The 12113-nt window shown below is 32.6% G+C and overlaps 1 protein-coding gene across 3 annotated transcripts; it reads left to right on the top strand.

Annotated features, from left to right (window-relative positions):
* The first annotated feature begins 1241 nt into the window (after positions 1–1241).
* LOC120339951 (uncharacterized) lies at positions 1242–12110 on the top strand. 3 transcript variants are annotated; one of them, XM_078116216.1, is made up of 12 exons: positions 1242–1470; positions 2068–2202; positions 3015–3065; positions 3983–4078; positions 4765–4857; positions 7031–7126; positions 7506–7709; positions 8101–8163; positions 8582–8650; positions 8764–8826; positions 9448–9654; positions 10189–12110. In XM_078116216.1, the coding sequence occupies exons 1-12, from the start codon at positions 1392–1394 to the stop codon at positions 10230–10232; spliced, it is 1200 nt and encodes a 399-aa protein (XP_077972342.1). In that variant the 5' UTR covers positions 1242–1391; the 3' UTR covers positions 10233–12110. The 3 variants fall into 3 exon arrangements, with proteins under 3 accessions (XP_077972342.1, XP_039264131.2, XP_039264129.2); XM_039408197.2 differs by having other exon boundaries at positions 3980–4078; positions 7506–7562; XM_039408195.2 differs by having other exon boundaries at positions 3980–4078.
* Positions 12111–12113: the final 3 nt, after the last annotated feature.

Here is a 12113-nt window from a genome sequence, read left to right as displayed (position 1 = left end):
CAAAGAAAAACAAATTGTGAACGATGTGTGTTCAGTTTTTATCTTAGGGATGACGGTGTATTGTGACCGCATTTTCAATATTCTCTCTCAACAAGGCACTGAGTGATCACCAAACAGATGTTGGATTTTGGGACGACTATGGCTCAGAAGGGGGAAACGGTGATTCCATCAAAATCGGTATGTCATGCCACACAAACGAATGTATGAGTTGGTATCCGTCGAGTTCCGTAAAAGGGTTTTTAATAGTGAACCTCATCCGCGTTCGTTGACACGGAATAAAACCATGTCCGCGCTTCACCAACTCGACTTGTGCGTTAAATCCCAATAGGGGCCAATCTTGTAAGATATCAGGAACTCTGATTGCGCCATATTTATCTGCCTTTGATAAAGTCCAATTATGTAGGATACTGTATGATAATCTATGGCGTACAATATAATTAGGATTTTTTGGGTACGTTTTGCTTTTAGGACTGCTCGCAGACTGTCTCGTCTATCAACGGAGTGAATTATCTATGTACGTTTGTTTAGTCGCATTTAAATAGCTAATTGTATAAATGAAGAAACTAAAATGTACAAGACAGGGCACACCTACAATTGTATAGTTGGTATATCGAGTTTTCGGGATTTCTCGACTTTTTTCGCTAAACGTCTAATTGAACAGCAAATTGTATGAATGAAGTAATTGTACGTTACGAGACAGGGTACATTTATAATTAATTATATAGTTACTATATTGTGTTTTCCAAGTTTCCCGACTAAGGATAGGATTTACATATTTTTTACGTGAACCACCGTACACGGTAAGAGGGGTCCAGCAATTCCTTAGCTTAGCATACAATTATCCCCACGGGATTCGACACGAACCAACGCGGGGTAATCGAGGTTGGTGGCAAGAGTATTCCCAACGCTTAGCACAATACGCCACACGTCTTGTTTTGCACACTTTTGGTACAGTTCATACATGACGTTCCACCTTGTTAAATAAACATAGCAAATGAATCGACCAGGTGAGCGGCATACACACTGGCTCAGTACCGCGTCAGAAAGAGGAAGTACATGTAAATAATGGTAGCATACATCTTCGTGTAAATGCTCGTTATCTTTTGGTTATTTTTTTTTTTTAATTATGATTATAGTAAGAGCTGGGAGTAGAATTGCATCCGTGCTATATGGAATTTTGTGTTCAAACTTTCCATCGGTAAATAGATTTATGCTTGGTACAGAAGGAGTTTTATGTTTAATTCCATATTAATTGTCTTTTAGGAGAAATTAACATCAAATAGCAACTTTTCAAGATATGTAGAATAACGTCTTTACTGGTGGTCAGTTTGAAAAATAAAGACGAGGTTTTTTAGTTCCGTTTTATTAGAGAAGGGCAATATTTGAATAATATGGCTGAAACACATCCAGTTGGTTCTAACGACAAAGACATTGGCAGCTATATGGACATGAAACATATTAAAATGGCAGGTAATACACAAAATTGAAATTATTGACTAACAGGGATAAGTTGAACATGGTCCAGGTATAGGAATGTTTGTGCCTGTACTCGTGGTTTTATGGATCAAAGTAAAAAAATAAGGACGTTCAAATGGTAATGATTTTTACAAAACACTTTTTTCAATTACTTGCTCTTAGTAACATTGTAAATATTCCATGTTTTCTGAAGTATCTAATGAGTCCAACCAGCATTAGTGCACAGTCCACCATTTTTAATTTTCAGCTACTTTTCTTACATTTTCATTCTTCCAGTTTTCTTGTGTGTTCATGGTGGAGAAGAAAAAGTTATTTTATCTTGTTGGAATTTATAGCTATTTTCATGTCTAATTTTTGAAACATTGATGATTATTGCTAATAGTTTGCTTTCTGCGGGACCACCTACTTATCCTTCTTCTATGTTTTTGTGCCCGTTGTTTTGTGCCTGAAGTTAGTGCCTTTTGTGTTAGTGTGCAGCAAGACTCTTGAATCACTATTGATAATTATACTGACATTGGTACTCTACCATCTTATCTTATAATTTTTAAGATTTCCCAAGAAAATAAGTCTGAAGAATTTTTTTTTTTACAGATGTACCAGAAGATTCAGCAAACTTACATGGAGAAGTGAATGAATCCACTCCCGAAGCAAGATCAAATAGTGCTGCTCCAGAAAAAAAAGATGAATCTCCTTTGTCAGATCTTCTTAGGGAAACAAAAATTGCGGGTATGAGTTTATGATACCTGAACAAAATTACATTGCAAAAAACCCATTAAGAGCATTAAGAAAACCACTAACTTTGATTTGATTATCGGTGTCACTCTCCTCAACAAATGCTATAAAATTCAATGCAATGAAAAAAAAAAAGAATAGCCATAAAAGATAAATAAAATTGATGTCAAATTTAAAATGTCAATGAGTAACTAACTTGCTATCCTTATAAAAATGAAAATGATCAAATCAAATAAACTCAAATAAGAATAGAAAACTGTAAACCAAATCAAGGTGTATTTTCTAGAATTGCCTCAAATTGATTGAATTGACACATCTTCAATTCAAAATTCTGAAACGTACATCTATTATCTATATCATCAAGCTGATTTTTTCCTTTGAAAGCTAAAATTGCCCAGAATATAATAAAGTCACAGCACAGTTTTTGAAAAGCGCAAATAAAATTAAATTTATGTTAGTGTATTAGTAGTAATAGTGTTTTCTAGAGAGGTCAGTATTTCAATGCTGGGATAAACATTTCCCCCAATTAGCAACTTTGAAACCAAAGTAAAATTCGTGGAACCTTGCTAAATATAAAATCCAATTTATAAATAACTTATTTTTTTGTTTTTACTCTAAATTCTTTATTTTTGTAATTTGAAAACTTGAATCATAAAGTATTTGGATTCTAGTAGATGATTTGCTTAATACTTAATAAAATTTGTGTCTCAAATGACTTTATTCTATGTCATTTACAAGTTTCAAACAAAGTGTAGGCATCAGATATTGCTATCAATTCTTATTTATCATATTTATCTCAATTCCAGTGAGGCAAAAGTTGGGAAGAGATTTTGAAAAAGAAGACATTGCAAATACAGGTATTAAGACATTTTTTATGATTATAATATTGTACTCTTTTGAGTTGCAAAATACCTTACTTATCACATAGTATCATGGCTTGCAATGGACAAAACCCCTGAAAACTGTATAATAAATACAGTGGTTTTCAGCCCTTTTTCTTTCATGGCCCAGTTTTGTTGCACTAAAATTCTGTGGCCCATTTATTTTTTCATGCAAGGGAGAAAACCACAAGAAAGCTACAAAAAGAGATGCTTTCACTTGAATAATTGGAATGAAAATTACCTCTCAGTAGCAGAAAACATCATCATCATTCATTGCCACTACAATCAAAATTAACTAATTTATCAATAACTTTATCAATTTTTAATAGGTTTGGTGTTATCTTACTGTGGCCTACTGGGGATTTAAAAGATTTAAAACATTGTATGATTGATGACATCATCGCCTATGACTATCATTTTTATAAAGTAAATTCTGTTTATACCCAACCTCACCTAAGCCATCATATTCTAGTAGTAACTATATACAATGGCACATATCTATAAACTTCAAATACTGATACAAGAATACTATTGAGAATCATAAATTATATTTCAGTGGTGCTCCAGAAGTGTGTGTATCAATATGAAGGTAACTAAGCTGTTCGCTTACTTTACATCAAGTTATGTAAAGGGACTGAAACCTACGGGCAAAGGATTTATTCACTTGGCTAACACAGACAGTCCCCCAACTCATAATAGAACTAAAATAAGGAAAATCGGAATAAGATTTTTAGGCTAACCCTAACCTGGTACACACCCTACGGGTGTACCCTTTTAATTTTACAAAATTTTGAGAATGTACATATGTAGTTTCGATAACCAACTTATTCTTATGTTAATTGCATTGTTGGTGCCTGTTTGTAAAATATTCATGTTTTTGTTCAAAACAGAAGATAGGGATGGAGCGAATATTGGTGACAAAAATGAATGCTGTGGAGATTCAAATTCAGAAAGCTTAGAAAAGAAAATGAAAGAATTGGATTATGAAAGTAAATCTATCTTCCACTAATGTATCTCATGCAAGTTATATCAAAGCAATGCATATTCAATAATAGGGAACCTTACATATTATTAGTAACCTTACATATTATTACTAACTTAAGAGATTGTAGCTTCTTCCGAGCTTCGAAAGTCTGTTTAGACCAGTGGTTCCCAACCTTTCATGTATTGTGACCCCCTTCCGTACGCTTTTCGCACTCATGGCCCCCTTTGTTTATCATTCCAGTGGTATTTCTAGTGTTATTTTGATTGGTGGATTCCAAATCCAATTATGTTCAAACATTTCATGCTCAACAAACTGAAAACACTCTGTGAATAACCTTATCAAGCAATAGAACCAGGATAAACGAGGAGTGTCTCTCATGAAGGGAAATGTAAAATCAGTTCTGCGCTTAGCATTGTGGCCCCCCACCGTACGGGTGGTTCACATAACCACTGGTCGATTACGGCTTCCTCCACCATCAAGTCCATGCTTCGAAAACAAATAACTGGCCAACTAATTCCATACTCGACATGAACTGGTAACCGGACGAGAGGCCCTGGTTTGCAATATGGATAAGCCGTCTTATCAGCATTCCTCTACCATGGGATGAACATGTAAATCCTATCCTATGTTTTTGTTTGCTGTTCATCATGGTTCATATTTGCATGATTTTTCTTTTATTTACTCTCATAGCACTCCTAGCAATAGCAATATCCGGAGATAGAGATCCAAACAAGAGAAGATCTGAGGGCGAGGGAGATGGAAATGATGCAGAAGAAACAAAAGGTATTCATTTTTTTTGTACATGGCAAGGTAAAAAAAAAAACTCCCACATTTTAAATTAAACTTAAATCGAAATGCCATTATTTTCCCCACCCTGTTTAAGAACGGAAATCCCCGTTCTTCTGCTATCTGATGGCTCAAGTATCTAATCTCTAATAATTATCTATTCCTATTAGGATATTTTAGTTATATACGGTAATTCCGCAAAGCCATACGGTACTCACCGCCAATAACATTATTTTTATAATTATTTTACCCAATATTTTTAACTAGATATCAAAACCTACTCGATAACCAAATTTGGTTTCTCGCGTCTTCCCTTCCATAGTAAAATTGAACGTTTACTGTTTTCTCGAATATTGTATGTTTTATTTTTATTTTTACTGGTTGGATAAAATAAACCTATTTGAATAATGAATTGCTCATTGTGTTGCTGGATTGCTTGACTGGAAAATAACAGAATTGAGCCCTGAATGTCTCATGCTAATTATAAATGCAATGATACATAAATGTCTCTGGAGAGAAATTCTCCCTCAGTTGTGGAACGATGTGATAGCCGAAGGAGTAAGAGTTCATGGTTTAATGCTTAAACTATTATCAGTTATTTCAGAGGTACGATAATCCATAGATATATACACAGAAATGTTTATGCTATTACATATAAACATACACATAAACATATATCTGATAAAAAAAAAAGCTAATATGTTTTAAACAGAGTAGAATACTGAAATTTCACATAAATCAAGGTTTCCCAAATTCTCCACCACTGGTAGGAAAAAAAAACATTAAATGGCCATGCATCAGAGATCAGATACTAATAAAATCTCCTTAACATTTGTATAGACCAGGGGTGGGCACAATTTTTCAGTATAAGAGCCGCATGCTGTAAGTCAGAACTTTAAAAGAGCCGCGGAATTTGTGAATTTATTAATATTATCAAAATACCACGAACAGAAAAGAAATTCACACAAGAGTCTAATAACAATAAATAGATAAACAAGGCAGCTATACTCAAATATATGCACAATTTAATTTCATTTAATTTGTGTTTCCTTATAGCTGATTTAGGAGGGTAGTCTCGTAAGAAGTTTTCATGATTCGTTTCATGGTGCCGTTTATCATTGCTGACTTTATTCTGACTTCAGTAGCTTATGACAGATTAAGCACAAAAGTTTATTCTTCTGACTGGTAAATTTGTACGTTCTTCCCATTCTGACTTGACAACTCTGTTTTCATCTTCGTACTTTCGTTTTTAATTGAGGACATATCGCACAGTAACTTATTTAGACTAACTAACCGCAATCAAGCTGCAATACCGCCGACGCATCAATAAACATTGACCATTGTGACGAAAGATTTGCTGACTTGACTGACTTAAATTCAAAATTCAACGCTACAGCAATTTTCATATTAAAAAAAAAACATAACTTGTCCTAATCATTGACGAAAACTTCTTTTCTGACTTTTAATAAATTAAAAGAGTTTACATTGAAGTTTTTCTCTTAGTTGAAATTTGGATAATAATTTATGTTAGCGAGAAGAGCCGCACAAAAAGTCCGGTTTGCCCACCCCTGGTATAGACCATTGGTTCTCAAACTCTCGAAGCCCTTTTCAAAATTTTCTCTCGCACCTCACCTCAAAAATTTCGGTACTAGCTAAAATAAGTTGCAAATAACTGATAGTAAGGCGAAACTATCTTATTCTAACTGTTGTGTATTTACGTCATAGCTTGTTGTTTTTAACACGGACTAGATTTGTGATTATGATGTCATAATTGTTTTCTCGTAATCGCTCCTTGCTATTACCTGTCTGCGTGCTTGTTATTCATTCTTGTGTTTGAAATGTCTAGCGTTAAGCTGCGATAAACTGACGTCTTACTTTGCTGTATAATAAACTGTAATATTTCTGTCTATTGGTGATTTGGTAATACCCAAGACATAACACTAACCATTCTTTAACTTATTCTAAAAGCATGTGGAGGGAATGTAAACATAAGCAGGCAAGATCAAATCTAACAAATATTTTTATTTTAATTAGCATCATGTACCCTCCAAAAAATGTTTACGCTCTCCTTGTGAGGCGCGCCCCACCATTTGAGAACCACTGGTATAGACAAAATATTTGTGTTGGAATTTGTTGATGGTGAATTCACAGTTAACTCATTGCTTTTTAGGTGATATCGAAGAAGTCGCGGCATCCTGTGAAGATGATGCTTCACCTACTGCTGTAGAAGATCATGATACAGAAGTTACAGAAGTCAAAAAGAAGGGTATGTGTACATTTCCACAAAACTTGAGCGCATTTTCATAGATTTATTTTACACTGGTAAGGTTTCGATAATCTAAATTCTAATTCACAGTTTGCATATACCAAAAACAAGTATTAAAATCCCTCTCTAAACATAGAAAACTAAATTGCAGTTTAGTTGTAACACCTCACACAGAATGTAATTAATTGGGTAGACAATGCCGAACCAAGATTTCGTACCAAAAATAGTATCTCCTTAAATATTGTTAAATATCAATAAATGCTTGTACATGGCCTGGTTCAGAGAGAATGAGGGCTAAAAATAAATGAATAAGAAAAAACGTATTGATCCTTCTGTGTAAAGCAGAAAATTACTGTTTCATAAAATGGTATTTATCCAGATGAAAACGAAAGAATTGAAGATGTCTTCCAAAAAGAAATCATTCCAAGATTTGCAGGTACAACAGAATTTAAAAAATATGCAAGAGCTAGCAATGGATTGAATATTGATGACATAGATCTTTCTGATTTATTTGAAAACAATCCGAAAGACATTAAAGAATTCAAGTTTTCTGTCCTTCTGTTCTGGAAGCAAAAAAATAAAGGTACTATACAAATTTGGAGAACTGACCTAAGTTAGGTCAAAAAGTTATTGTATGTTTATGTGTCCTATGGTAACATAATAAAATAGGAACTCTAAAAAATGTTGGAAGTCGTGCAGAACGAATATTTCCCTTTTTCTGCGAGCTGGAATGTTTAAATTGGTCATGTTGCAAAACATTGCATAAAAGACATAACACAAATATATCCTTAATTTGCCACTATGCATCTAGAGCCATTATAGATAACTGTTTGGTTATCTACTTGCATTCCTGATCTGAATTAGTAACTGGATGAAGGATTGTTGTTTGCCATATGGTAGAGCCTTCTTATGAGTTTTTCATATCAAGTTTGCATTGCAATATCATATCAGTTTGTTTTTGTATTACCTTTAAGATCGAGCTACATGTGAAAGAATACGTAACATAACGGATGCCTATTTATCTTCATATACTTGTAGTAAGTATATAATTTTTTGTACGATGTATTGAATAAGTATGATTATATCAAGTATTATGTCATATTGAATAAGTTTTAAAAATATTCAGATTTGATTGAAATTCAGTCAATAATGCTATTTATATTATTCAATTCAATCCAAATTTGTGCATATTATTTGAATAGTTCAAAATATGTGTCTTGATAATTTACACTATTCATTGTAAGTGCTATAAAAACCATAGACAAGGAATACTTAATTTTTCATCCTCATCCTGTAGAATTCGGTAACATATTTGGTAATTCATACACGGGTTATACATCAAAAAAACTATACATACACACAAATATAAAACACTTCCCCATCTTTTTATTTTTTAGCTGCGAACTCAAAAGAAAAAACAAATATAAAACACTTGCTCATCGTTTTATTTTTCAGCTGAGAATCCGCAAGTTTCCAACAAGAGTGGGGTAGATCGCAGTCATCCCACCCCTGGTGGAGCCGAAGGTATTTGTGAAAAATGATTTTAATAATTTTTCTTTGTGTCTGCTCATTTATAACACACACATATATATTTAATAAATATAAAACACTTAGCTCATCTTTTTGTTCACATGAAGATCCACAAGCTCCCAACAACAGTGGTGCGAATCCCAGTCTACCTATCCCTGGTGGAGCCGAAGGTATTTGTGAAAAATGATTTCAATATTTTTTTTCTTTGTAACTGCTCTTTCATAAATTATATATATATGTCATATGCACAAAGGTTTAACTGCAATTCTGTACCATTACATTCGTCATGAAAGACGCATTGATAAAAATAAAAAAGAAAGAAAATCACAAAGGGAATATTTCCTTCACAAAAAAGTCGAAAAAGTCCAAATTCTAGATGACTTGTTGCTCTTAACCAGTTGTTTTTAACCAGAGTTTCGAGCACCCTAGGATTCCGCCAATACAGTCCCGGGTTCAAAAGGTTCCCATAAAGAGTCTATATTATGATATATTTAAAGTTTAAATATTATCAAAAACCTTATCAATATCAATTTTGCTAATATTATTAAACTTGGTATATGTTAAAGATAATTTTGTTTTGCCAGTATTAGGTTTTTTTTCATATATATTAATAGTTTATACAATTTTATTAAGCGAACAATACTTTTTTACATAAGACAATTGCAGTATTGCACAGGGAGTTCTCAAACCTCGGTGATGTTTCACTCTATGGAGAAGATTGAAAAGCACTGCTATAAACGCTTGTACAATAGCAGCATAAGGGTTATTCACAAAAACTATGTTTTCTTAAGGAACATCTAAAACAGGTTTTAATGATGTATTTCAAAATGAGATTATACCGGCATTTGCGAGTATTGGAGAATTCAAACAGTTTGCTCGTGATTCGAATGGATTGAGGCTGGACTCTGCTGTCGTCATTGGGGTTGTGGCAGATCACCCAACAAGCACCCATGATCAAATGATGAAAATGTTGCTAATTTGGAAGCAAAACAACAAAGGTAAGTGGTATTATTAATGAATTTTTTTAGGTATATTTGCTCAAAGCAAGTTCACGAGAACTTACTCAGATTTAAAACAGGTTGATCCCTGAGCAAATCTATGGGCGACTTTTAAAATGCCGAGAGCAATTGACATTATAAAGAATTATAGTGTGGGATTGCGCAATAGTAAATAACAATTGAGCAAACGAGACTTGAAGCAGTCGGGGTAAACAACTGTGGAGTGGTGAGTTCCACATAAGTCAAGTTTTTGGGAAAAAAACTGAAAATACTGAAAGTCCCCTCATTTTTTCAATTATTTTGGAGGTAAAGAAAGAAAAATGTCATATTTATTTATTTTGCTTGGTGTAGCTGATTTAAATCAAGTCCAATATTTGAGTGCTAACAAGCATGATTGTATTATCATATATGTATGCTGAAACCTGCTATTTATTTAAATTTCCTGGAGTTATAATATCAATATTCATTCTTTATTGTTACCAGCAGAGCATATTATGCTTTGTTGTAATGTAATTTAAACATATTATATTTTAGGTGCTACTCCAGATGATATCATCAAGATCAAAAACAAATATTAATGAAAAAATCTAATATGGGTGATGGACTAGGATGGAAGTTCTTGTTTTTTTTTTCATTCCCATTGACAATAAATTTAAGTCCTACCATTTTGAATTTGTATTAATGATCTCAAAATTGCTTCAATTCATATTTAAGTAATGTAATTCCTAAAGCTGATTACATTCTATACCTAATGGCATCAGTGCCATTCTTATTTATATATTTACAAATCTGGATTGCATTGTCTCTTATATAAGACATCTTCTCAATTAAATTTTACTAATAATTCGAGTTCCAAATCTAACTGTTGTTCTGAGAATTCAGCTCGTCATTTACTCTATCTCTCTTTTTAATGATAGTACGCTTCAAATGTGTATTATTTAACACTGCTGAATTTTATTATATTTGTGCTTAAAATATGCAGATTTTTTGGGGGGAGGGGGGAGTGTAACTGTTGTTATTAAAGCACACATTTTGAATGTGTCATCTGTATAGAATTTATGACTTTTCTTAATTTTTGATAGAAATGATTGTGCCTTTTATTATTATTATTAATTAAAGATCCATTGAAGTTTTTATTCGTTGACTAAATTTAAACAGAGCTTTGTACACGTTAACCACTTAGAGGTAGAAATCCGCTAAGGTCTTTTATTGTCCGAATAAATTTTCACAATCTGTATGTGGCATTGTACTTAAATACACCATTGTTTATAACCAGATCTGAGAATTGAGTACAAAATCTCCTATCTGTGATCATGGTCTCAACTATTTAGTCGCCCCCATAAAAATAGATTGTATGAGTCAAAATGGGTAGAAATAAGAATAATGAAATGAAGATTTTGTAATAAAAAGGAATTTGGGTTCACACTGTATCGCCATTTAACCTGCAAGTACTGTACTTTTAGTTTAATTTTTCTCCAATCAATTGGTATTTGATACATGCAATTCTACACTAATTCTTTATAGTCTTAGCAGCACTTTCCATGGTCACCCGTAACCTCGCTTAGAGATCGATCTCCCTAATTTTGGAGTGAGTGGAAGTGATCCTGCTATGATCAATTCATACCCAGAATTTACCTAACCTCCTACCATCGTTTCAACAAATTGATATTTTCGACAATAAAATAACTACAACTGCTTTTCCATTGTGCATTTACTGGTATAATGCATGAACTTTATTGAGTTTTGTTTTTAATTCAGCATTTCTGTATTGTGAGTTTAATTTCATATTGAAGTTTATTTACTGATTTTTAATAACTGAAACTTTGAATTGAAGCTTGGAGATTAAAAATTAAGAATTGACTCTTTTGAAACTAATAATGTATTTAAATTTTGAAGAATATTCATAATGAATTTTATCGAAGTTAGTTTGTTTGTATTTATATATCTGATGCATATTTTATGAACCTATAATTCATAAAAGAGAATATTTTAAAAAACTGAGAAAGGCTTTACCCAATATTACTAAATTACAAGGATAATGTTAGACAAATTACATTGCTCACCTCATATTATAGTTACATTGGTGGCATTTGAAAAATTTATTTTGGCAGAACACTATTTAAAATGTGACTACATATTTGGCTTTCTTCAAAAATGCATTTTATTGGAATTTTAGGCCAGCTTGATGAAATTTATCCATATAAATTTTCTGGTATTTATTTCAGTAACCTTTTTCTTTGTGTGTCAATTAATTTGATCTATGATTGAACAAGAAAAATCATATATATACATAACATTGATGTTACTGTCATTTTTTAAAAATCTAATTCGTACTTTGTAACTTTATCCAACTAGAATGAATTTTTCCGCCATTTTCACAATATTTAGGGTTCAGTAATTTCAAAAAAATGTGTCATTAACATTTTTGCCTAATTTGGTTTTATTATCTATTTAGATTC

Source organism: Styela clava, chromosome 9 (genome assembly GCF_964204865.1).
Source record: "Styela clava chromosome 9, kaStyClav1.hap1.2, whole genome shotgun sequence".
Lineage (NCBI taxonomy): Eukaryota > Metazoa > Chordata > Ascidiacea > Stolidobranchia > Styelidae > Styela > Styela clava.
Note: the sequence above shows the minus strand (reverse complement) of the source record. Positions and strands in the feature narration are given on the sequence as shown.